General features: G+C 43.8%; 1 protein-coding gene across 2 annotated transcripts in view; it reads left to right on the top strand.

The window, feature by feature from the left end:
• Window positions 1–1201: 1201 nt before the first annotated feature.
• Window positions 1202–27342, top strand: part of FAM120A (family with sequence similarity 120 member A) — a gene marked incomplete at both ends in the record, with an annotated part of 48356 nt that continues 22215 nt past the window's right edge. Inside the window, 9 exons of one of the 2 annotated variants that reach the window (XM_079540447.1) lie at window positions 1202–2267; window positions 6117–6363; window positions 11003–11085; window positions 18813–18941; window positions 19406–19502; window positions 20553–20653; window positions 20960–21243; window positions 22566–22653; window positions 25396–25620. In XM_079540447.1, the coding sequence (XP_079396573.1) occupies window positions 1560–2267; window positions 6117–6363; window positions 11003–11085; window positions 18813–18941; window positions 19406–19502; window positions 20553–20653; window positions 20960–21243; window positions 22566–22653; window positions 25396–25620 (1962 nt within the window). The remainder of the gene's footprint in view (window positions 2268–6116; window positions 6364–11002; window positions 11086–18812; window positions 18942–19405; window positions 19503–20552; window positions 20654–20959; window positions 21244–22565; window positions 22654–25395; window positions 25621–27342) is intronic. The other variant, XM_079540448.1, reaches the window with a different exon arrangement.

The raw sequence follows: 27342 nt of genomic DNA, 5'->3' as shown, positions 1-27342 counted from the left end.
GGTGAAGGATTGGATTCTGAATAGTGTATTGAAGGAGTACATAACTGTCCCTTGGCTGTTTGTGATCAAACCTCGCACTTCACACAGCCGCAGCGTCGATTATGCGGAGGCACGTCTGAGCAGCTGCTTTCTGTGCACCTCATGCATGGCAGCACTTGCTCTTTCGACCAAGTTTTGGGCAATTTTGGAGTAGATAGAACTGTTCTTTCTCCTATGTCTTCTGTCCTCATATTAGCAGTGCGGCCATGTATGCTTTTTAGAACATTCTGTGCTTTGTTACTTAGATGTTCTTGTAACATGTGATGACTGCTATAGAAAACAAATCCGTGTGATTATTTACTTAGGGAACCACACTCAGACCATTACGAAAACGGATTTCTAGGAAGAAATGTATTTCCCATTGACTACTTCCACAGCCCTGTCAGTATCACTGTTCTCAGGTGGGGCATTCACTTTCGGTGCCAATCCAGCCTCAACAGTCTCGTAACTTTTTTTTTTGACTGATAAAACATCGGTGTGAACAGACAGCACCGACAGCTCGATGTGCTCAGAGCCTAGCGTTACTCCTTCAAGCACAGCTCTGGGCCTTTTTCAAACGGCTCCACGCAGCCACAGCGAGGTTACCCCGCAGCCGGCCGGGCTCTTCCCGGCAGTTCGCGCGTACATTTATCTGCACTCACGGCGAGGGCCCGGGCCTAAATCCAAGCGCTCCTCCCAGGCACCCTCAGGCCGCGCGGGCAGCGCTAACTGCTGGGCTGCGCGAGGCGAGGACGGGACGCGAGTAGCGCTGCCCGATAGCGGCCGCGAGGGCCCGCGCGGCTCCGCCAGAGGGAGCGGCGAGGCCGGCACAGCGCACGGCGCTTGCCCGGCCCCGCGAGGGCGGGGAGCCCAAGCCGCGGGCAACAGGTGCCGGCAGCCCCCGGCCCTGCGTGGCGGCGGCAGCGCTGCCCCGCCCGACCCAAGGGGAAGCGGCAGCCCGGATCTGCGCCCGCCCCGCTCCGAGGCGCGGAACCCCTTCGGCCGCGATGGCACCACTCAGAGCGGGGCGCGGGGAGCCGTGCCGTGCCGTGCCGTACCGCATACACACCGCACCGCGCTGGCTCCCGCCGCCCGCCCCAATCCTCCGCCCCCGCGCAGCCCCCTCCCCTTCCCCGCCACCCGCTTCCGCCCGCGGCCCCGCGCTCCCGCGCATGCTTGGGTTATGCAACAGCCGCGGCGGGCGGGCTGCGCGGGCCGCGCCGCGCCGGGGCCGCAGGGCAGGGCAGGGCAGCGCGCGGGTCCGTGAGGGCGGCGGCGGCGGCTACCGGGCGGGCACCGGTGTCGGAGGCGCGCCCCTCCCCCCCCCCCCCCCTCTTCCCGCCCGGCTCCGGAGCGCGCGCCCCGCGCGGTGAGTGGCAGCGGCGGCCGCCGCCAAGTCCCGCCCGTTCCGCTCTCCCTGCTGCAGGCGGCGGCGGCGGCGGGTTGGCTTCCTGCGCTGTGCCGCTCCCCCTCCCCCCGGCAGTCGGAGCCGCAGCGGCAGCAGCCCGGATCCCCGAGCCATGGCTCTGTGAGAGCAGCACATGGCGGCCGCGGCAGCCATGAGCCCCCCCCCTGATCCATACGACCCCCCGCTGAACGGCCGCCCGCAGCCTCCAGCGCGCCCGCCCGGCCCCGCCGCTCCCACCGCCCGCCCGCAACTCCCGGCCCGAGCCCGGACCGCGCCGCCACCGCCACCACAGCCGCCTCCGCCGCCGCCGCGGGGCCTCCGCTCGCCCGCCCGCCGCCGCCGCCGCCGCCGCCGCCCGGTGCTCACCATGGGAGTGCAGGGCTTCCAGGACTACATCGAGAAGCACTGCCCCAGCGCCGTGGTGCCCGTCGAGCTGCAGAAGCTGGCGCGGGGCAGCCTGGTGGGGGGGGGGCGGCAGCGGCCCCCGCAGACCCCGCTGCGCCTCCTCATCGACGCCGACAACTGCCTGCACCGGCTGTACGGCGGCTTCTACACTGACTGGGTGAGCGGCGGGCAGTGGAACCACATGCTGGGCTACCTGGCGGCCCTGGCCAAGGCCTGCTTCAACGGCAACATCGAGCTCTTCGTCTTTTTCAACGGCGCCCTGGAGAAGGCCCGGTTGCACGAGTGGGTGAAGCGCCAGGGCAACGAGCGCCAGACGGCGCAGCAGATCGTCAGCCACGTCCAGAACAAGGGCACCCCGCCGCCCAAGGTCTGGTTCCTGCCGCCCGTCTGCATGGCGCATTGCATCCGCCTGGCCCTCATCCGCTTCCACATCAAGGTGAGCCCCGGGCCCGCTTCGATCCCCCCCGCTCCGGGCGGGCCGGCCGGCCGCTCGCGGGCGCCCCCCCCCCCCCCACCTCCCAGCGGGGCCGAGCCGGGCGGGGCGGGCTGCGCTGCGGGGCCGCGCTAAGATGGCAGCGGCGGGCCTGCCCTGCCCTGGCCCTGCCCGGCGCCGGGCACCGCGCGGCCCTCGCCGAAGGATGTCGGCCCGCGGGGGCGGCCCCGATCCGCGGGGATCTGCCGTTCGTAGCGCCGAGCGAGCGCCGCGCTCTCTCCCGGCCGGGCCCCGAGCGGAGCCGCGAGGCCCTGGGCCACCATGTTCTTTGGGGCCAGACTCCGCGCGCTCAAAATGTCCCTCCTCGGCCCGGCGCCGCTGCCCGCCGGGAGTCGGGAGGAAAAGAAATCGGCCGCGCGGGTCTGCAACAAGTCCCGGCCGGGCCGGCGCGCTCCAACTTGCCGCGGAGCTCCTCCGGGCCCTGAGCGGAGCGCTGAACGCCTCGGGTCGGCGCGGGCGGAAGGGCGGCCCGGCGGCGGGGTGCGGCCCTGCCCGGGGGAGCCGCGCTCGGCCCGGAGGCCGCGGCCGTAGCGATGTCCGTGGCTGTAGGAGCGCTGCTGGGAACTTGAGGCGGCCCCTAGCCCGCGCGCTTTCTTGTAGCGGGGAAATTGTCGCGTTCACCGAGCACAAAGTTACAGACCCCGTGCGGCGAGGGTGGTAGCCTCGCTCTGGTTGTGGATGCACCGTCAATCTCGGCTTGTTACGGAGATGTAGAGATCCATAGTGAAAGTGGCATATGCGTGACATAAAATCCACACTAAAATATAAATGTTACTGCAGTATCACAATAAATAGCATGCAATACGAAACCGCTGTTCTAACGGTGGTAGGAATCGGATGTTTGGGTGCTTTGGGCTCTGACACGGGCAGTGCTACACACCGGTTCCTTAATGCTGAAGTGCCGCTCTTGGCAGCGGTGTCACCTGTAGCTCCGTGTTTGCTCTCAGGCTTAGCGGCAGCATTAGCTGCTTTGCCGTTTTGCGGTAATAGGCCTTGTCCCTAATCTCCACAAACAGTTTTAGGATGTGTCGTGCTGGGCCCCATGTATAATCCTCATATAAAAATGGAAGGGAGTTCAGTTTTGCTGAGTGGAGGGTGATGTTTGTGTAAGGTGAGCACTTAGCAGGCGGCACAGCCAGCTGCGTGGGGCCATTCCCTGGTGCTGGCTGTGAGGCAGGACGGAGGGCTGTGCTGTGCTGCACAGGGGGTGGTTTGCTCTGTTTGATGCCTCTGTGCAGCTGTTGGGGAGCTGCTTGGGTTGGTTCGCGTCCAGGGTAGGTGATGTATTTCATGGTTATGGTGGCAGCATACATAATACTGTCTGTTCAGTACTGTTGCGCTTGAATCATATTCTTGTTCTCTTTTTTCTTTTCCTCTTACACACTTTAATCTCTTTATAAGTCAGCTTTATTGCATGGATCTTTCCCATTCTCCCCCCACTCTTTTCCCAGCAGCCCCCCTGGTGGGCATGCAGCGGAAGGACCTCACACGTGTGATTGTTGTTTGCACGTATGGGTGATTTTATTTACACGTGCACGAGGCAGATACCAATTCCATTGCTAATTCCAGTGTTTTCTTACTGTTTACTTTGAGCAGTTGAATTTGAGAGTACTGATTCACTTTAAATACAAAACTCATTTTCATACTTGCAGGAAACATTTGAGCCTCGAGTGGAAGGCGTCTGTGCAGACCTAGGGACTGGCTGTGGGCTTAATCTAATTTGGTAATTAGAGAGGAGCGAGAAAGGAGCGTATTCCATCCAGAACAATTACAAATCGCTCGCAGATGGTTTCAGCAGGATGCAAAAATAACAGGTTCCTCCCAGCTACAACACGTATCCTACGGGCTCCTGGCTGGGCTGTGACCTGGTGTTTGTCTGTTTGAGGGAGGGGCAGTCATTCCTAAAAGGAGCTTTTTAACACAAAGTATGTTTGCGAAAACTTCAATATTTCATCACCACAGATCTTAACACCTTCCCTTCTTTGGTGAGACTTTGTTCTCATTGTGAGAACACACACGTGCCTGCTACTCGCAGAGTTCTCTCTCTGGCCTGGCGTCTCTGTTCGTGTGAGGTTTGGTCTCCAAACCCACTGTGATTCCCACCATGTGGCTGCCTGGCTGCGGCTGCACACTCTGGTCCTCTGCTCTGGGAGCTGCCGGCCCCGGCTCGTGCCCTGCACAAGCACCATACTACAGCTTGTCTGTTCTGGGACACACAGCTCTCCTCCTTGCAGCTGCCCAGTGACTGGAGCATGAGCTGTGTTACATAAAGGGCTCTGGGCTGGGAGCACTGTGTCAGAGCGCGGGAGGGGAGGGGAGGGGAGCATGGAAGGAGGAAGCAGATCCGAGCAGGCTTCCTCTTCTAACAGCCCGCCTCACAGCGCTGCCAGAGATCATAGCAGAAACTTTCTTGGTGTGCACTCAGAGATGGTTGGTTTAAATACTTGTATGTAATTTAAATTGATGTACCCTTAAAAAAAAAAAAAAAAAAAAAAAAAAAAAAAAAACCAAAACCAAAAGCACCTGGGAATGCCCTAATTTAAAACATACTGAGACCTAAGTTTTTGGTGAGCAGTCTTCCTTGAGTTGGTCGTGGTGTGTACCTGACACCTTCCAGTTGTTGCTGTGGTGCTTACAGCTGTTCCTGCTGTGTGTGCAGCGCCATGTGTGGTGTGCAGGGGACAGGGAGAATGAACACTCTACACTTCTTCACAAACACAATTAACTTTGAGAGCCACTGTGACATATGCATGTCTCCAAAGAAGTCCTGTTTTCTTAGCACTTCAAGAAGGAGGGTAGCGCTGGGAGCAGAGCTCTATGAGCTTCTGGCAATGGGTGCAGGTCTGTGCAGGGCGCTGCCTTTGGGTGCTGGGGACGTTGCTGAAAGGGAGAGGCTGCATGGGAGAAGCAGTGTGAACAGCTTGTGTGCAAGACTGTGGTCAGTGCTGGGTTAGGAAGTGCCTTCGAGGCAGCAGCAGGCAAAGGATGGTCACATGGGGCTCACTGTTGGGGTGAGCTGCTGGCTGGGGTTAGGCTGTGACTGCAAAGAAGCAGCAGCTCTGGCACTGGCACCAACATTACAGTGCATGCAGTGGCTTCAACTCACAGTTTGTGCTTTGCTGTTCTGGTACAGCTTGCTGTGTACCTTGTCACAGAGAAGTGCGTGGTGAGGCTGGGTTGGGCCAGCGTGCAGCTCATGCAAGATTTCTGAACTGCTGGATGCTGTTGGTGTAGATGGGGAAGGCATTGAGTGGTCTTAGAGGGTTTTGAAGGTGGAAAGAGGAAGCAGTTGGATTTCCCAGTGCACACAGGCGTTTGGAAGTGTAAGAAAATTAGCCCTACTGCCTCTGGATAGTTTGTTACTGTTAGAACAGGGCTATAAAGCTTGATAAGTGATCTCGTGGTAGGGGTGCTGTTGTGGGGCACTTTGCCTTGGAACTGCTGAGTAGCCGCAGCCAGAGGGCTGTTTTCCTGGAGCTAACGCAGGCTTTGCTGCAGTAATGTGTTTAGAGCTTGAGTGTTCCTGTTAATAAACAGTTACTTCAGATGGGCTGAGCAATGCGTAGCGCACTCCAGTGTGTAGGCCTGCAGCACTTGGCGCTGTGCTCCCGAGCGCTCCTTGCAGCCTGTCCGTCTGTGCTGTGTCATCAGATTTTCTAATTACTGTAAATATTCTGCAGGTGTTTCAAATGCACGTTTATGGTTTCAGAAGGATGCAATATATCGTAGTACATGTGCTGAATCAGTGCTGCCATTTTGCACTGTCGCTAATTACTCTGTCTTCCACTACAGGTTGCACAGAGCATTGAGGATCATCATCAAGAAGTAATTGCTTTCTGCAGAGAAAAAGGTTTCCATGGTTTGGTTGCATATGACTCCGATTATGCATTGTGCAACATCCCATACTATTTCAGTGCCCATGCCCTAAAACTGAGCCGTAATGGGAAAAGTCTCACAACAAGCCAATACCTAATGCATGAAGTTGCCAAGCAACTGGACCTGAATCCAAATCGCTTTCCTATTTTTGCTGCTCTTTTAGGTAAGTGAAGTAATAAAGGAACTTGATGCTAGTAGTCAGACTTATATTTCAGTTGCTATTAAACGTTTTAAAGCGTGCATGATGTGACAAAGCATCTCAGCAAAACCATGCCCTTCTTTTAGTCATTCTGCCTGTTCTTGAGGTAGGATGCAATTTGTTTTTTTTATTTTTTAACGAGGTCAGGCAGATGCCAGATTTGTAGCGACCTGTGAGTGATGCGGACTGTGGCTGTCTGGAAATAGGAGTAGGAAGTAAGAATTTTGCAAAGCTCTGCCTTGCCAAAACGTTCTCAGTGCTGGGGGCGGAGAGGGGAATTCAGGACACTTGGTTCTACTGGCTCTGATCTGCCGTAGCACACAGGCTCTGATTTTAATAATACAATTTTCAGACTGGAGAAGTGTACTTCCACATCTTCAAAATAGTGTATTTGAAGTGCAGATTTTTGCATTGCAGGGACTTCTCCCTCTCCAGATAAATACTGAATGAATATGACAGCTGCATTAGAAACTCAGTAAAATTCAGTGGATCACCACAGAAAGTCTGAATGATCAGCCTCCCTCTGCTCCACCAGCTTTGTTTGGATAGTTCTTTAGTCCTCCTGCTTTTAAGGCTAAGTGGGGCAGGATTTTTAAGGACCACAGATGAGGCTTACTTGAGTTTCACATCTCTGCTGAAATGGGACGGTTTTAGCAGGCTGTATTGCAGTGCTATGGCATAGTGGTTGGTCAGACAGTCTTGGATGGAAGAATGAATTAATGGCTAATAAGAGTTCACTCCAATGAGTAAGATTTATTCCTGAGAGTATTTTGACTTCATTTGGGTTAATAAACACAGAGTAGCCATGTTGCTGATCATGTGGAACTGAGTAGAGAAATTGAGCAGAAGGGATTTTCATCTTGTTTTCTCCCCGACTTGGTATTTTGGTGCGGGTGCATGATATAAACATAAGTCTTATTTGAAAGCTGTGGATGAGAAGGGCTTATGTGATACTGCTTTAGCATCATGATATTTTAACAGTCTTTAATATTAAGTTGTTTCTAGCGCAGGCAGATACTTTCTGTGTAGGAAGGAAAGAAGCAGAGTTGTCTCAGAGCAGAAAAGCTGCAGGTGTGAGTAGCTGGAGCTGGGTTTTGTTAGTGTGATTTTTGCCTATTGAGAGCTGTTACCTGCTTTCCTGGCTGTGGGGAAGAGTGGCAGATGATTGGCTGAACTGCAGCTTAAAACAAAAGCTGCGTAAATTATACTGCACTCCATTATTGCTGGGCTTTGTTTTGGATTCTATAAATAAGTTGTTGAATGCCAATTCAGTGAGTAAGAATTACTGTTTGAAAAGCAGTTTCACAGTTGCAGATATGCTTTAGAGAATTAATTTGAAGTATGTGTTAATGATGTTATTTTAATTTGTGAGAGCCTTACAGTTGCTTGGCCAATTGAGCCATGTTACATTAAATGTTGTGGAAAAAATATACTAGTAACTTTTTTTGGAAGGTTTTGAAACTTTCTGGAAGAAGCTTCTGAATATTTTTTCTTGATGTCTTACATTTCTATATGCTTGTAAGAGGGAAAAAAAAAAACCCTGGGTCACTTCAGATCATTAGTAGAGACATTTTGTAGCTTTTTTTCCCCCCAAATAGGTACAGAGGTTCAGAAAGCAGTTCAGATGATAGAAGTTTAGCTTTGTGTGTTCCTTGGTGTGTGCGTTCAGTATGAGTAAGCAAAATAGAACAGAAGATATTCAGAGTTCTTATTGCAATGAGCAATTTGGTATATTAGTGAATGTTATGAAAGCTAGGTATTCGGTGATATAAACAAAGTTTGTGTGAGCTTACAACAAACAGATACTGTTTGATTGGAAGTACCAGCAATGTTTCTCAACTTTGACATCCATAGAAATAAAGTAACTTGTTTTTTTAATGAAATATTGAATGCATATTTGCACATAATTTGCATAGTGTGCAGAGTGTTAAGTAGGCTGGCTTATTCAGATCTATTATTTTATCTATCTATCTGTCTATCTGAGGACTTGAGTGTCTGTTCTGCCTATGTTCCCATGGCTTCTTTGGGTGTCTTTAGAATGTTGTGAGTAGAATAAAGGAAGGCACAATGGGAAAGCATAACTGAGCACTTGATTACATGGGAAGGTGTATGCTCTTCAATTCTGGGCACAAGGACACAACCTACTGCTGGTGCTAGTGGTTTGCTTTGGAATAAATTAATGTATTCTGAAATAACGGCAGTGAAGCTGCTGGTTTAACACTTACAGTTACGCAGTGGTGGACAGAACTGTCAGAAGAGCACTATCGATATTCAGCCTCAGGTCTGCAAATCACTTTCCCTGTGTAGACACAACTCAACTGCTTGTTTTCAGGTACTTTCTTGTCATTAACTTAAAGGGTGAAGAGGTGAAAAGTCCTGGAGGATTTTGCCAAACATTCAACAGTAGGAGGGGCGTGTGAAAGGGTGCCTAAATGGGCAGGAAAAGAGAACGTTCTTGATAGCAAATTCTTTGGGATTGAGTTACATTTCTGGATACCATCTCTGTATGTGAGTATCCAGCTAAATGGTTTTGTGAATGTGCCAACCAGGCGGATTTTTAAAGGAAGGGTTTGTTTATTAGTTCTGATAGGTTTTTCCTTCTTACAGCTTCCCATTTAAAGTTCTGTCCTAATCCCTGTTGATGTAAACAGGGAGCTGACTTTGGTTCTTTTGTAATTTTTGATTCAGGTACCTAAGAATTGTTTTAAACAAAACAACAAAAGAAAGGTGAGGGGGGGTAATGAAGAAAAACAAACAGTGTGAGGTTTAGGGCTGTACATCAGTGAACTCTTTAAAAAGGGCAGTGTAATTAGTTTCTAGTTGCTTTAAAACAACAACAACAAACAAAAAATTAAAACAACCTAAGGCATACATCATAATAAACCATTAAAATGGGGAAAATCAGTATATGTTGAGGTTGTTCAGCCAGGTCAAGAAATAGAGGTTGCTTATATAACGTTGATCTCTTTCCCGCTGTGGCAGTACTTTGTAACATGTGTCTGGGTGTGTAGCTCCTTGTGTAAAATTTTAGAGCCACTGAAGGTAAGTACAGCATCACCTGTGACCTGAGCGTGGAAGATACTGCTGCGCTTCAGCATACTGAACTCCAAAACCCTGCACATTGTGGGAATTGATCAAATGGTCAGACTGTCAAATATGTGTGTTGGAGAGGATGGAATTAACTGAAATGACAGATGGAGACCAAACAGGATTGAAGTTTTGGTAGAAGAGAGAGAAGCTCTGACTATTTTAAGATAATCTTAGAATCTGCAGGAGTTGCCATTAGTTAGCACGAAAATGTGTAATGGCCTGGCTGTAATTGATTTTTCCCAGACCTGCCTTATGATGGCTGTCTAATCCTACCTTGATTAGATTAGTAAGAATCTGACTGTTACAGAGAAACCTGTTGAATCTTTCTGAGGTTTCAAGTTTAGCTCCTAATAAATAAAGATTATGATGTCTTCCTGCTGGAGACCTTGGGAAGAGGTGAAGTACTACTGTTTGGACAAGACTTCCCTCTCTAGAAGATACCCTCTAGCCACCAGACAGTGAACAGCTTTCTTAATTTTCACGTGTTCCAGAGCATTAAAAGCAAATTCAGATATTTTCCAGGCAAAATATTAAGAAAATTCTTGTGATTAATTTAGCACCGTTGCTTTATTTGAGTTAGGTGTGAGCTTAAGATGTTGTACGGACTGGAATGCAGAAAAAAAACCCAAACCATGCCACCTACAAGCGTATTGATAGCAGTGAAAATTATACATTCACTGCTCATCTGCTACTTTGTCAAAACCAAGCATTGAGGATATTTGTAAGTTTTCTACCAAAAGTACAACTACGTGTTCTGTCTTGTTCTTTATGAAGTTTGGAGTCACAGACACTGAACTCTGTCAGAGGATGATTAGTTAGCCTTCAGTTAATTCACGTGTTCAAAGTGTGTCCTTCTAAGATTTTTTTTATGAACATAATGTGCTCTCCAAAACAAAACAGTCTTTTAAGTGATCTTCCATGTGGTGTGAACAGTCTGGTAGTTAGGAGCTATCATCTTTGCTCATTGGGGCAAGTAAGGAAGTTCCAAATCACTTTGATGCCATCAGCCCAGGCTCTTGTCTGACTTGGTAGGTCAGTAAAAGAATCCTTAGGAACTGGGCTCCTGCTAAGTGTTACTGGAGCTGTTGGTGTTGCTGAGGGCTGGGTAAACGTGCCTGCTGTGTCATGGAGCAGCAGCTCCAACTTGTTGGAGAGCAGCAGAGTGTGTTTGTGTACCACCACACCTCAATTACGAAAGCCCTTTAAGGATCCTCTGATGAGACGTGCCAGATGAGGTTGATGCGGTGTGTTGTATTGGCTCTGCTGCTTCTTTAGGTGACCTGGGTTTCCTGAACGGTGCTCCTTGGACAGAGGGAAGTGTGTTTTGTGGGAGTGGCAATAGTAGTGAGGCTTTTGTCGAGTGACAGAAAGATACCTGCAGGTTTAATCCCTTGTTGATAAACATATTTATTGGGAACTGAGGACTGATTGCAGATTTGTTTGACTGCATGTAGAATCAGTATGTAATATTTTAAGGTGCGTTTCTGAAATAAAGCTCTGTATTTTTTTCTAGGTAACCATATTCTACCTGATGAAGATTTGGCTTCATTTCATTGGAGTTTACTTGGTCCAGAACATCCACTAGCTTCACTTAAGGTACAGTTTTATGTAACTGCTAGCAATTAGCTAAAATCAGTCATGACAGTTAATCAGAGCTGTGTAGTAGATTATTACTTCAGATGTTTTGCTAGTACAGTGAAGATCAAGAGGAGGCTTATTCAGAAAGGCTCAGGTTAGCCTGCATGGCTCATGCAGATTTTTGAGTCACAGCAGCTATGCAAAGCTCTTGTTCTCAGTCATCCTCTGGTGTTCCTCTCTGTTGACTGCAGAGGGTACCTGGGGTGATTAGCCTTACCAGGCTAAACTTTGCCTTTGTGATCTCCCTCATTGCCCTTCAGCTACGTAAGCTGTACTCCCAATAGCTTCACTAAGTGGTTTCACTTTGAGATGTAGCTTCTCTCTGTTTATTTACTGTTTTTTTAAAGGAGAATATTTTACTCTAGTCATGTTCTTCAGCCATCAAAAATAATTAGCAGGGTATCTTCCTACTAAATTATATTCTGCTAATCTGAGTTTGTGTGTAATTGTCAGTTACCTGAACCTGTTAAATTAAGGTGGAAACATACCAGTGTTGGTTGTGCAAGAAAATCAATGTGTTCTATCTTCAGTAGGTTGGGTTTTTTTTTTTTTTTTTTTTTTTTTTTTCCTGAGGCAAGTAGCTTGTCTGATGCTCTTAGTTTACAGTATGTCTGTTCTGCTGCTTCATCAAACTTGCTTTGTGCATCTGCCAAGAAGCTATAAGAGGGAATGTGGACACGCTGAGAATGGAGTAATAGTGATCTTTCTTTTTCTCTTCCACAACAGACATGTCTTTTTCTCTTAGGGTATTCCATATAGCAATTGAATTTGCTTTTTGTAAATTCTGTAAGCTTTTTTTCTTTTTTGACACTCCTAATGTTTCTTAAGCACTGAAAAAATTAAACTTATTTTGCTCAAGGTAGAACTTAAAAACTGATTCAAGATTTTGAGCAGATTTTTTTAAGGCTTTCGCATGCATTGCTTAGCAAATAGCTGTGACAATTTGATGTTACACTCATCCACTTTTTTGTTACCACTCCTGATTTTAGGAAGGCGTCAGCATGTCGTAGTCATAAAACAATACAAACATGCACATTTGCCACAACCTTCCGATATTTGAGGTGAAAAAATGAAGGAATGAAGGATTGTGTCTGTTTTCATTTTTGTCTAGGATGGGTAAGATGTAGGACTTCTCTCAAGGTGCTTGATAAAGCTTTCAGATGTGTAGGGTATTTTCTTGAGTTTCAGACTGAGTAGATGTGTACTGTAGGAAGTTTGGAGCATGATTGCAGAGATCTTTTGATAAGCCTTCTAAATGCTTACTGAGCTACTCTACTAGAATGCAGATTAGACTTTGTCATCTTTGCTTTTGCGTTTACATTTCCAGTGAAAGCACCGATGGAGTTTTTTACCTGACATCCTAAGGAAATGAAATTTGTTTCCTTAGAAATCATTGGGCTGATTTAGGCAGTCCTCCCTTTGTTTAATCTCTTGACCAATGATAATCAGATTTGAAAGCAGTTCCCATCTGCTTGTTGTGAGCTCTGTGAAAGCTGATACGTTATTATTGATGAAAAAGACCCAAATTATTGCCCTTACTGAGGGAAAATGCTAGCACCACACATTGCTTCGTTTCACAGCAGCTGGCTGGTCAATTATTAAATGCATAGCCCCAAACTAGCTGCAGCATTACTGTGTCCTGACTGATATCCCTGTCAGAAGAGTCAAGGAAGCTGGGCTGAACAGAAATGGTGCCAGTCTCCCATTTAGTTACTGGTCATGAAACAACGTGGGTTTTTAGCTTCAGTTTCAGCTGTACCTCATGGTTTGAAATCATAACTTGCTTCAGTAGGTCTTCACTCAGTTTTATTTCATATGATGTTTCTCAGTGATGTCATTACATCTATCTCTGTGGAGACAGCTTTTGTTAATTGCAGATGTACAGAAAACAACTCTGCTTCTAAATTTTATGGATGCTTAATAAAATTTGAGGCACATTTTTGAGTTAAAGTTAAAGAAGCATGAAGTAATTTCAGTACAGTTAAAAATCACAAGCTATCATGAAAGTTAGAAAGGGGTGGGAATTAGGGCCTATACTGTCAATTTGTGCTTTTTTTTGCCTCTACCTAGAGTTTCTGTTAAGGATTTTGCAAACCCAGGGCTCTTACTCCACACCTCGTTCAGCTCATTTAGTATTTAAAAATCTTACTGTTGCATAAACATTTTAATCTTTAATATCTAAGTATAATGTTGAGCATCAGCGCTAACAGTTACAGTTCCTAGTGGTTGATTAGTTGCTTGTCAGTGAGATCTATGATAGATAGTAACATACAGTTTATTTTCTTCATTTCTTCTCAAACTTTTTTTTTTAATGAGACAGAATGGTTCCTCTTCCTAGAAGAGAAGCTTTACTAGTTCATCAAGTATGAGATTACCAGTCTTCACTGGTAGAAAATTGGCTTGTCTGGCAGAGTGGAAATGAGCCTAACTGTCAATGACAGCATCTTATGGCAGCAACTGTTGTAAGGTGCCAACAGCAGCAACAGTTCTATCAACAAATTCAAATGAGATTACTTAAAATTGAAATGAGAAGAGTTGTTAGAACTTCTGAGAAGAAATTTGGTTGTTTAGACCTGGTCTGGAAGCTAGCATTGTACTGTGTGTTATCTGTGTGCTTCAGGATTTATTTTTGAGAGATTTAGAAAAAAAATTTGCTTCCTGTTCTGGAAAGCTTGCTACAGGGTGGAGCTTCAAAGTCAATGTATTTTTGCATCAGAATTGAATTAGGAGGGACAGTTCTTATCTCTAGAATGAGTTGGTGTTGATCTGGGAGAACACAGCATCAGAGAAATGCAAACTCTGTATATACAAGGGAAAGGTAATCTTAGAAATGAGCCTTAGCAAACTTCCCTTTTTGGAAAGAGAAGAATATGCAGGGAAACTGTATGAGATGGATGTCTTCATTTGTGATGGATTATCTTCCTGTTAGGATGGATTTGCTGAACTCTTTGGCAAGCCCTTGATATGCCCACCATACAATTTATCAAATCTATTTTTACCTAGCAAAATTATCTGTCTAATCTCCTTGGCTGCTCAGTACAGGGACAAAAAGAGATGCTTCCAGAAGGCAATCCAGAAATACTCAGGTTAGGCTGCTTCTGTGAATTGCTCCAGGTTCTTGTCTTTCTCCATTGACTTCAGAGGATGTCTGCCAGAGGGAGACGAGTAAGCTGAGTAGGTGTTTGGTGTGCTACAGATCAGATGCAGCACTTAAAATGTGCTTAAAGTGTTCTCATGCTGAACGTGAAGGGTCATCACAATGGTGATTCAGGCTGGAAAGGGCCTTGAGAGGTCATCCAGTCCAAACTCCTGCTCAAAAAACATGGTCAACTTGAGGTCAGAACAGGTTGCTCAGTGCTTTACCTAGACTTGCCTTGAAAACCTCTGTGGTTGGAGATTACACAACTTGTCTGGGCAGTCTGTTCCACAGTGTGACAATCCCCATGGGAAGAATGTTTTTCCTGGCACAAGAGCTGGACCCATCTTGTTCTCTCTGTGCCTTTTATCTGTTGTCCTTCTGCAGTACACAACTATGCAAAGTCTGTGTGCTTTTGATGGCCTTTTAGTGGGTATTCGAAGGCTGCTGCAAGGTACCCCCAAAGCTTTGTCTCAGCCAGGCTGACTAAGCCTCCGTCCCTCAGCCTCTTCTCACAGACCAAGCTCTTCATCTCCTTCACAGTCTTCAAGGCTTTCAGCTGAGCTTGCTCTGCTTTCTTGAGCTCTGTCTCGTACTGGGAGCCCAAAGCTGAATGCGCTGTTAGGGAGGTGATACAATGAGCTGCAAGGAGCAGGAACCATCCCAAGATTGGTCAGCTAGCTGTACTTTTGGGATGCCGGCCTGGCCCCAGCTGCCCTCTGCTCTCTGCCTTGGTGGCTCATCTTTGGTTTGCCTCAGGCTTCCATGGCACAGCTCCAGCCTGCATAGTGACCAGATGCAATGCTTGCTTTTGTACTTGCTGAATTGCTTAAGGTTCCTGGTGGCCTGTTCCACTTGCTTGTCTAGGTCTTCCAGGATGGCAGCTCAAGTTCATGCTGCTGTTCAGGAGTGTCACGCAGATCCTCTTATACTCTATGTGCCTGTGTCATCCCTTGAGTTTATGCTTGTGCTCTTCCCTTGTATTTAACTTTCACAGGCTGAGACAAGATGCAAACTGTTTGGATGGGATCTCAGTAGAAATTACTACACAAAAATAACAAAACCCAGATAACTTGGATTCCTCAGGTCTTTAGCCTTTTCTCTCTCCGATGTAAAAAATGTTCCCTGTGTGTCACGGCACAGTAACTAAACAAAGTCTCTTTTTTCAGTGCTTTGAAAATAAAAGTAAACTGATTATCTGTTTCCAGCAGCACAATGGTAAACGCTAGTACTAGTGTTGATTAGCCTCTCAAGTCTTTGTGGCCAGGAGATGGTGGCAACTCTAGTTATCCCTGAATGGGGAAGTTTTTCCAAGTGTAGCTTCAGTGCTTCCTACACTATCCTAATAATCCAGCGGAGTTCTGTCTATGTGAGCCTTTTCCCTTCTGATAATGCAGTCTTGCAAGTTGATTTTGTCAAAACAAAGGCTTTTTAAAAAATGTCATCTTTTAGCTTTGAGGCTTGTAACGTTGCTCTCAGCCTCTCACTTTGACAAATACCTTTGTAGGATTAATTTCCTCTCCCAACTTAATTCTGCCAAAGTGCATTGGTAGGTTGCTGGCGATCCTTGTCAGCGGTCCTTCATAAAATGAGTCTTTTCAGAACTAGGCAAATGCATTTTTCAGATGTCACACATGTTGAAGGAATGAGGTTAGAAAATGTAATCTACCTGCATGTTTGCCTTTTCAAAATTCATTTTTCATGTTGTTTGTATGAAACTCTTCTGTAGATGAGAAGGGAAAAAATAGCTTCTATGAGGAAGCCTAAAAAAACCTGGGGAAGTATGATTGTGATTTTGTTCTGAAATTCTTTAAGTGCAGCTAGCAGCAAGTTTGAACAATTAACAGATTTTCTGTGAATTTTACTGCTCTCTTATTTTTCCCATACTTAATAAATGCCTAATAATATATTTTAATTCATGATATATTTTAATATATATTATATATTTTAATTAATGATTAGGAACTCATTTTGACCCAGTGCAAAACTGAAATTTTGGTTTGCTAGAAAGTTCTAAAATGAGTAGAAATCCTCTTACTAATGGGAAAGTTGATCTCATTTCCCCACTTTTCTGTTTTGGTTTCTGAGGAGCTCAGAGTACGTTTCATTTTGAAGGTGTTCTCACTTACGGACCAGGTATCTTCTAAAACAGAGAAAAAGAAAAGAAAAACCAGATGTCTGAAATATCTCAAAATCTGTAATGCTGTGAATCTGCACTTTAAGAAAGCCTCACGTCAGGAGTTGAGAGTGTGCCCCACTGAGGTCCTCAAGCTGTTGTTTTAAGAGCAGCTATGATACACATAGTGAGCCCTTAATTCATCTCACTTGAGCTTTGGACTTGCACAGCCTGAGCTGAATGTCTGAGTGTCACAGGATCTTCTCTTGATGCAGTTTAATGTTTTAAAAATACTGCTATACTGGAAATGACATAAACCTGATGGTACTGCTTATTCTCTTTGCCACCTGAATTCTGAAGCAGACATTGCAAGAACACTTAGGCAGTAACGTGGGATTTCTCCAAGGTGCTCTGCAGAGAGCACATCTAACGTGACACAGCCATGTTACGACTCAGCTGCCTTAGAGATGTGTAATTGGTGTACAAATAAAATGGTAGGTGTTCCTAGAACAGCTTGCAGATTGGAGCAGAAATCCCTTATCAGTCATTATCTGTAAGCTTATGTGTGAATGTGGTCTGTGTTTGGGGTTACTCTGTACGTTTGGATTGCATGCCACTGGAAATTTAAATTTACTGTCTGCAGAAATAAAAATAATAATTAAAAAAAACTGTTGTGCCACTGACTAAACTAAGTCAGACTGTTCTTCGTTCAGGCTTACAAAATGTGGAGCTCATTCCAGGCAGAGAATGTGCAGATACAGAATGAATATCTTGACACTTCTAGAAAGTAGACAAGGGGAAGGAAATTAATACGAATGGGAATCTGAGCAAAATTTCCATGGTCTAAATATTAAAGCAGTGTAAGAGAGCGCATAATAAATGATCAAATACAGGCAGAGGAGAGAAAGTAATGTGGAAGACTGCATATGAAAGAAAAAGTGCTTGTGTTGTGGATTTCAAGTTGCGAAGCTAAACCTAGTGAAGTGTTAATAGGAATTCTGCATAAACATTTCTGACAAGGCTGAATTGCAGTATTTTTAGTAAAGTGTGGTACCTCTGTAGAATGCAAGCAGAAGGATTTTTTACATTTTCTCGTATCTAAAAACTAGAACTCTTAAGCAATAATTGTGACCTCTCAGATCTTGAATCTCCAGTATATTTGAAGCGGGCAGATAAAAGTTAAAAACCTAGCTGCCCGTAGAGCTGCTCGTGGAGCGCTCCAGAATTGTTCCAGACAGACATTTTAACAAGCTCCTTAGGCATTCCCTGAAATGTAGGGCATGCAGTTGGAGGCGAGGCCTTTCTTCTGCCCACTTTGCACAGAGCAGCGGGGAGGCAGCGACCTGCCTGCAGCGAGCGGCTCTTGAGACCCAGCTCCAGCACAGCCCACAGCTTTTAACTTCGCAGTGGGTTGTGGTGGTTGCTTGGCCTGAACTTCCTACACAGGATCATGTAGTGCATATGAGAGAGGTAATTCCTGTAATCGTACGCTGAATAATCCTTAGATTATTTTCAGGACGCTAGATATAGAGGAGCCTATTGACAGAGCTGAGATGGAAGGCCAGGGTTTCCAGGGCTATCCGGTTTCCTTCCTTTCTCCATGCAAACACTGGAAGGGTTCAGGCCGAAGATCTGAGTCTAAAACTTTCTGGCACAGCAGCGGAGCCATCTGCAGTTGTCAGCTGCAGAACTGTGGGAGCTGCAGAGGCTTTGGAAGTCATCCCACAAAGTTCTTCCAGCTCTTTCTTCCTACTACAAACAGAGTTCTTGTGCTGTAACATCCAGAGCGATTCTTATCTTCTCAAACCCGTGGCCTGAGTCAGTGACCAGTGAATCAATGGGAATTCATTATTTTCCTAAGATCTTGAGTAGCCTGTATTCTGGGTTCTGTAGAGAAAAATGTATGGTCTGGAGGGACTCAGTCACAAGCTTGAGGGAAATTGTTAGCACGCTTCTACTTGCATGTTTCTTGTGCTTTCAGAATAGTCAGTTAGTATAGGGTGTCAGACGTCTGAGGGTAGAAAATTGATTATTTTCTCTCTCTATAAAATGCACATGTCCATATTGTTAAAGCGTTTTGTTTTAGAGGAAGTGTGCAACTGGAAAGCAGTAAAATAATTAGCATTGTTGACCTTGTCTGTTGTTGGACCTGATACTTAGGCAGCAAATATTTATATAGAGGTGAGGTTTCTCTTACATACATGTAGATACATATATACGTACTGTAGATGTGAAATACGTGAGTCACTGTTTGACTGGAAGTTTCGAAAGCAAGGTGCAAACCCCCAAAATGTTTAGCTCCTAAATCTGCCAACGTAGACATCGTTGAATATATTTTCAGTAAACAGTTGGGCTAATTCTTTACTGTGCAACTGGAGGATCTCGGGTTACGTTATCTATCCTGTTATCTCATATTAACGTTTGTTTTCATAGGTACGTGCTCACCAGTTAGTTTTACCACCTTGTGACGTAGTGATCAAAGCTGTAGCTGACTACGTCCGTAATATTCAGGACACCACTGATTTGGATGCCATAGCAAAAGACGTTTTTCAGCACTCACAGGTAAAGTATGAAGGAAATATTGTTTGTTTGTTTGTTTTAAACAATTGTGCCCTATATTTGGGTTGCACAATTACATTCAGTAAAAATAGGGTCTTGAATCAGGTGATATAGGAATCTGTTGTTGTTTGCAGTGTCGTAGGTGCCCTAATGTAATTGTCTGCTTTTTTGGAAGGCAAAATTATTACACTTAGTTGCAGTGCTTTGCTTGATAACCAAAGAGGTTTTGTAGTCTGGCTTTGTGTACGTGAAGATATGTAGTGTTTTTCAAGCTTCATCCTTACAGGGGCTGACGTAGTATTTTTTGTGAGGATGAATCTCCATGGCTCCATAGGCATTAATACTGTATGTGATATATCACATATAGTTGGCTATAGTTGACTACTCTGCAGTGCTGTGCTTACCTGTAGATGTCATGCCTGGATCTGATCCTGATAGATATTTCTTTTTGTATTTATTTATTTTAGTCTAGAACAGATGACAAAGTTACTCGATTTAAGAGAGCAGTTGCTTATTACTCAGCAACTAATAAACCTATGCCATTTCATCCACCACATTACATAGGTAAGTAATTAAGAAAATAAAACTTCTCACTTTAACTAAAACCTGACGTAACCCTAAATTATTATTATAATAACCCTAGATTATTAGTAGGGTCTTACAAAAACATACACTCAGGCAGTATTCATTAACGTTTGAATACAGTGTTAGAAAAAGTTTTCACAGAGTCTTTGCAGAGGTTGTGCTCTTATACCAGAAAGAGTAACAGCCTGAACTTACTTTCCTCTTAGCTACTGCTGAGTCAGTTCTAAGCATTAGGTGGCATCCACACGTAGTGCTGGACATGAATGAAAACTGATGTCTACTTCCAGTCATGAAGACAACTGCCATTTCTTTTCCACAAAATATATTTCATACTCCTCACTGGACTTATCTGATGCTTTTTAGGAATCCTTTCCTAGTCTTTCTTTTTTTTTGATGTCATAACACATGTGCTTAAGCTATACACTAATTGAAACCCATCTCAGATTGTTCCAAGGTTTACAGACTAACCCTGTGACCACAGCACTTAACACATACACCTCATTCTTAACATTAAAATGTAATTTGAGCTGGAATTTTCAAAAGACTTTGTTTCTGTACTGGTATGCTATTTATTTATTTATTTATTTAGCATTCAACAAGCTACAATGAAAAGTGTATTAAAGCTATGCTAGATCCGGTATTCAAGTGATAGAATGTGCCAGTGTTAACATGTATTTGTGACATTGTTTTTTGCCAGCTGCTTGCTTATCACATCTCTTGGGCTTTTTTTCTTTGAAGCTTCCTTTGGTTTCCAGGTAGAATAAAATTATTGTGCAGTAGTGAGAGAGGAAAACATGTGGCAAGTAAAACAAACTTCACGAGCTACAGAATATTTCTATTATGAGTTAAAAAATGAATGAAACTCGCTTAAGGCATAGTGGAGAACTGTTAACGGAGCAAGAAAAAATAAACCATGAAAGCAAAAGGAAAAAAAAATGGTAAAAATTATGTCAAATAAATAGTGAGCGTTTTCATGAGTGGTTTTCTTTTCCTCCTGTTTGTTATTTCTCCTCCCCATTTGCAATGCAGCAGCCAGACCAAATCAGTTTGGAATGCCTGGGATAGTGCCACCATATGTTCCTTCTCAGATGCTTAACATTCCACAGACCTCACTACAAGCAAAACCTGTGGTAAGTGTATCCCTCTGCCCTTCTCCTTGAGAGAAACCTATCGTGCTCATTGAATTAAAATCTAAGTGGGAAAGGTTACACCTAACTTTTTTAGCCTGAGTGTTCACTGATTGCATTTTCACCCTGAAGCTAAAAAGAAGCCAAGGACTGTGGTACGACAAGTTATGTGGATGCCCAAGATGGCTGAGATTTGTTGTGCACGTTTGGAAAATGTACTTGGATAAATAGTATGCTTGTTTTTTGTTTTTTTTTTTTAGAGAAGATCCTTATTGTTACCTTTATTTAGGAAATATTGCTGTATTTTAGGCCCAGCAGATGTCCAATCAGGGTGGTGCCCAAGGTCAGGGTCCATACCCATACACTCTCTCTGAGCCAGCCATCACCTTGGAAACAGGTGGAAAAAATCTTTCTGAGCAGAACAACTACAGTAACATTCCTCATGAAGGAAAACATACACCATTGTATGAACGATCTTCTCCAATAAATCCAGCTCAGAGTGGGAGTCCTAATCATGTGGATTCAACCTATTTTCCTGCCTCTTCTACATCATCCTCCTCCGACAACGATGAAGGCAATGGAGGTGCAGTGAAGTAAGTTTTTCACAAGGATGTTTTCCTACTCTTATTTTCAGAATTGTTCATTGTGCCGATAGTAACAAAATCTGCTCATTAATGATGTGGTAGACTTTCAGAAAACAGTGTTAGGTCACTGTGACTGTGAATATATCCATGGTTCGCTCTTGTCACCTTGTTCCTTAATGAGCAGAAATCCAAAACCAAATAACGTTCAGCATTTTTCCCCTTCTGGTCTTACATTTTATTGAAAGAAGGAAGGAGTGAGATTTTAGTAAATGTCATAAAACCTTCCTGTTCTTTTCTTTGTATAAAAGAAATACCACCTCACATTCATTAAAACTTCAGTAACTGAAAGCTGTCTGCAACTTCACTGAATTTTGTAGTGTCTGCACTTCAAATATTTTGGGGTAGTGTGGTTTTGCAGAGAAACTTGATGTCAGAAACCCAAGATCTAATGCTGTGAGTTAAGAGCTCTCACTGACAGGCTATATGTATAACGATGCTGCAGTGAAATTGGTTTTGTTCTCTTTTACTAATGTGCTTTGTTTATCACTGAAGTGTTTTAAGACTTGCGGTAGATCGTATGTCTGTCCTTGGCAATAAAGTTGTGCAGACTTCCTTGTAATTACTGCTTACTGACCTACAAAAAGGGAACGGGAACAGAGGCAGTTTGTGTTTACCTTTTGTCATGCTGGGTGTAGTGGCTTACCATGTGAGAATCAAAACCTGTGGCTTCAGCAGGTCTGTGATTGCCTTTGGAAGATGGTGTGTCATAGTATAAATATGCTGCCACTCAGTACTGATTCTGCACATATCTACGGTTACGCATGGTGATTTCGACTTGATTTTTCCTGATCCAGTCTCTCAATTTTAAATAAATTATCATGTGTTTTGCAGTGCTGAACTGGAAAATTGTCCACTTTACACGTATATAAAATATGTTTCAGTGTTTTTTATAGTACGATTTTATGGAATACATTTTGAATTAGTTTGGAAATGGAAGTCTAGGTGTTGTCACTGCAGTCTTCTGACCAAGGGAAATTCCTTGCCATGGTGACAGATATTTCAAGATCAATCAAGAATTTTTCCTGCATGAACATTATTTAGTCATCATAAAGGATTCCCTGTTACTTTGAAATGCGATCCAAGTATTGATACAGTGTGAATGAATGAAAGTAGGAATCTTGAAGACACTCAGATATCTATGAATTGACATTTCTAATACATAGCATACCTTGAAGTCCTCTCTGGTTAATAGTTCAATTAACAGCAACCAAGGATTTATTGCATCCTACGTGGTACTGTAATGCTGTGTTTTTCTTTATGCTATCCTTCAGCCATGTCAGTGGGAACAAAATAGGCTGGGAAAAAACAGGAACCCAGTCAGAAAGTCAAACACGTGGAGACCTGGGAGACCAAACAAAGGTAATTCCTTGGAACAATGAAGTTCCAAATATTACAGTTTATTGTTTTGTGCTTTAAGTTTTATAGTGAACTGCTGAGTAGAATTTTCAAAATTGATCTGTGAGACTTACTGTGGTTTTTTTACTTGTTTTTGTGAATTACAAAACAGTAGCTTTAAAACGTAGTGAGAAATTTTCCAAGGAATGTTGTTTAGCATATACATAAAAATTAAGCATGCTGTTTTGGAAAATACTAAATATGAAGTAGAAACAAACCTATGAACCCCTTAGGTAACAGCCCCATCCTTGCATGTTTACAAAGGATTATGGCATTATATCCACATGTACAGGGTCCATGTCCCATCAGATGCAGTGTAGTGAGAACAGCTCTGACAGTGCTCTAGCATTAGCTGCGCACTGTTATAGGTGTGTTAAAGCTGAGCTGAAGAGTGAAAGTCCTTCACAAGTGCTTGATAAGACTGTCACATAATACATATTGAATTAGCTCCGTGGGACCTGCTACAGTGTATTGCTATTTAACTGAGTAAAGGTGGGGTGATTAAGCCATTATTAAAGACTTACCATCATCCAGTTTGATTTCTTCAAGATACAGAATCATTGTCAAATTGAAAGTGTGATGATCTGTTTCATGATGTTGAACCATTCTTAGAATGCTCTACTCATTTCCATGTGATACTTCAGCATTTTTGTGATGGAACTGTGCTCTAGCATTAGTTTTGTTTCAAAAAAAAAAAAAAAAAAGGAAAGAAAGCAAAAAAGAAAGCAGTCCTAAGTTACTTGTGCTGCAGAAGAACAGACCGTTTTCCCTGTATCTTTGGTATAGGAATTCCAGTAAACTTTGGCTTTGTGCTTAAAATATCAAGCTGGTGATTTCATCCATCGGTGGTGGTTATTTTTGCAGACTACGCCCTGCACGATAACTGTATCTGCCTGTGGATTAGTCACCATATGCAAATGCTAATGTGACCTATTGCATTCCTTTTTGTCTGTACCATGGCCATGCACGAGCCCAGAACACCCCAGCTGCAGCCCTGCGTGCTCTGTGCTGCCCTGCGGAGCGGAGATGGGGGGCAGCCGGCGGGGCACTGCTCCCACAGCTGGGTGGTGGCTGGTGGGACGTGCAGCAGGGCACGGCTGCCTGCCCCTGTGTACATGCAGAATTAGGGCTGTAAAAGCAGTGATTCAGCTTTCCAGGAGATGTATGCATGCAGTCCAACTTGAGTGCAACCAATTTAATTTGTTTTACTTACATACTTTTCTTGAATATCAAACCACTTCTTCAGCCCTCTGTAGAAGACGGCAGTTCCATCTCTTGGGAACAATGGGGAGAATTATAAGTACATCTTATTTCTTGAAGGGGTGTATCTACAAAATGATTAGAAAAATAAATATTTCCTGAGATTTTTCACTTTGGGATGAGCTGTAGGAGTTTCTGAGGTAATTTGAAGCACTGAGCATTGATCAGACAGCACCAGTCTTGACGCTCCTTTTACTGTGACTTGCATGTCAAAATTCTCGCCTTGTAGTTGTCTCACTTTGGGATTAGATGTGACAAAGGCATGCTCATCTCACTTGGGTGGATGTATAGCACTGAAGAAAATAATACTTTCAGCTGTGGTAGTTTCTCATTTTAAGTGTTTGAAGATCACTGTAGCAGATTCAGGAAGAACTTGGGTCATGAGAATGGGGAGAACATCGATATGGTTTGGAATTTTGTTTTCCTCCCTCCATGTCCCCCTGTAATGGCCAGTCCTGTAAACTTCATGTTTCAGTGTCACACTGCATTTTAATTGTTGGAGTAGTAGAAGACAGGAACAGCAATCTTTAAACTGACAAAGATAATATAAGAGCTGTGAAAATATAGAAGAGCAATGATAATCTGTGTTTGTGAAAACATTACTTTCTGTTAAAGGGTTCTGTACCACAGGCTTTAACCATTTATTCCCTATATTATCATCATAAATTAAAAGTCCAGTCTACCAACTCCAAAGTATAATCTTATAGTAGCATCCTCTTCTACTGTGTGCTTAAATGTACTCTTAAAATACTATTTCCCCTTTGGTATTTTGTTAGAGCCTACTTTACTAAATTCGCCTTCTTTTAGGAGGTTGTTGGAGGATGAGCTTTTTCTTGTTTTACACAGGTTTGTATTTTCCACCAGTGCCTGGTGAACAAGCTTAGCTTGTTCAGGACTTCTTCCACCCCCCATTCTTGTACTTTCTGTAGAATTTGTAAAATCTGAAATGTTATGTGCAAATTATGAAAATACTCATGCATAATGTGTCATCACATGCATGAAATGAATGGCAGTCTCAAAAGTAATTCCTAAAATATTATGGTAGCTTATAGACATGAAACTAGTATGAACTCTTTTCTGAAGCTAAGAGCAGCTTTCAGTTCTGAAGATGAGGATTTTTAGGAATGAAGTCCCTTTGGGTTTTTTTGTTTGTTTGTTTCCGATAGCATCTGTGAGGTGTAACACAAATGCTGCTTACAAAAGGTTTATTCACTGTGGGTAATATTTATATATTTAGTAATTGTCTTCTGCCAGCAGACGAGGACTAAAAGCCTATATTCTCCGAAAATCTTTTAGTCAACACTATGTGGTGTATTCTGCATGTTGCTAGAACATGATGTGAGTTTTCACTGTTTTCACTGTGGATGAAGAAGAAAATCTGCGATTTCTCTTGGCTTATCTTCTGTAAGCATTAAAAAGCACTTGATGTTGTGTGTTCTGTTACAGGCAGAAGGTTCCTCTAGCGCTTCTTCAGGAAGCCAGGCAGCCGATGTCAAAGGGAATCAAACCAGTAATCCACAAATCCCATGCCTGTTGTCAATGCCCACCAGAAACCACATGGATATTACTACCCCTCCATTACCTCCAGTAGCACCTGAAGTATTAAGAGTGGCAGAACACAGGCACAAGAAGGGGTTAATGTATCCCTACATCTTTCATGTCCTAACCAAGGTACGGCATTGTAAAATTATGTGCTTTAAAATAATCTTTCTGTAAAGGCAATTGCACTTATATATCTGGCTAAATAATTTTGTAGTTTCACATCCCATTTTAAGCTTTGAGTTTTGGTCTAGTTCTAGTGCTTCTAGCACTTCTTTCACTCGATATGCAGCCACTGATCTGGCTCGTACATTGTTGCTCTAGGTATGAGATGACTGTAATCACTATTTATTTGAAAAAAACAAACCAACCTCTTTTGTCTTTAATATTTTATCTTTGTACTTTTACATGTCCATGTTTGTGCATGTGTGTACATATGTATTGCCCGTTTTTAGAGTGTGATGTGTGCTTTGGTGTCTCTGCCAAGTCTCTTCTGGTTTCAGTGTTAAAAAATAATTAGATTGTTTTCCCTTGTAATGTGATCCTTCCTATCCTTAATAGCCAACCCCAATAAAGACGTAGCACCTGTAATAAATCCCTTTTGTTGTCTCATAAAATGCAATTATAGAACTTGATGATGCTATGAGTTCTTTGGTCACTGATTTATTTTATGTGCTAGATCCCAGGTAAGCTGCAAGCCCTTCCACGCAGCTTAGGCCGCTTTTTCTGCAGCAGGTTAAGTGGGGGGGGCGGGGAAATTATCTTGGTGGCCACATAAAAACATCTTGAAAAGCAATGGGACAGCTTCTTGCCAAAGTAAGTAGTGGAAGGAGGCAGAGCAGCAGTGTTCTGCACAGCCCTGTGTTTGACTTACACGAGTTCCAAAAGAAATGAATTCTGTTCGTTGTTCCTTCTGTGTGCAAACAGAAGAGTCCCAGAATGAGACAACTCATCCTTTTCCACTGTAGCGTTCAAAATACTTAGTACTGGTTCCTGTACATCTAGCACCATAGTTGGTATTGCTGTCATGTTCTTGTACATTTCATGTTTATCAGAGAAAAGTGGAGAAGAAACAAGAGACCCATGAAGACCATTAGTGCCAATTCTGTTTCATAGTTTGTTTGGCCATATACTCTTAGTACATCTAAATACTACTGGACGTTTCCTGTCTCACAACGGGAAGAAACTAATTAAACAACTGAATTTTGGGAATTCAATCCTAGCAGAAAAAATAAATCTAGAGACTGTTGCAATATAAATCAAATCAGTACTGCTTAATTTTTTTTTTCTCTATTACCTGAAATGCTTTTGAATGTTCGCTAGGGACCTCGGGTATGCCAGCAGTATGTTGGCAGGTACCTCACTGAGTGATTTTGAGATGCTTTAGAAATTGGCACGCAAAGATTGCCTGGATTATGCTGTTGTTATACATACAGAGAGACTTCTTACACATCCTTTATATCTAACTTAATGTCTGTATACAAGAAAAACACTGTAACCATACTTTACCCATACTTCAACTTTACCCGTACTTTAACCATACATCCAATGCTGTGGATATGGTAGAGATCTTTACGTAACCTAAAGTGATACAAAGAGGGTGAGGCAAGCTAGTAACTTCTGTGTAAATATACACCTGCAGCAATTTACAGCTTCCACTGGTTTCTGCCTTCTAATCTGGTTTACGTTGATCATAAAGGCTTTGGGCATACAGAATGCTGTGGTGTTTTCCTGTACCTCATGCCTTGACTGGAGAGTTGATTTGGTAATGTCACGAATGTGGCTGCTTTAAGTGTTGCTGTAAATCTGTGTTCTCCTTACATGAGATAATTTTTGTTAATTTGCTTAAAAATT

The sequence above is a fragment of the Tetrao urogallus genome (assembly GCF_951394365.1).
Source record: "Tetrao urogallus genome assembly, chromosome: 10".
Taxonomy (NCBI): Eukaryota; Metazoa; Chordata; class Aves; order Galliformes; family Phasianidae; genus Tetrao; species Tetrao urogallus.
Note: the sequence above shows the minus strand (reverse complement) of the source record. Positions and strands in the feature narration are given on the sequence as shown.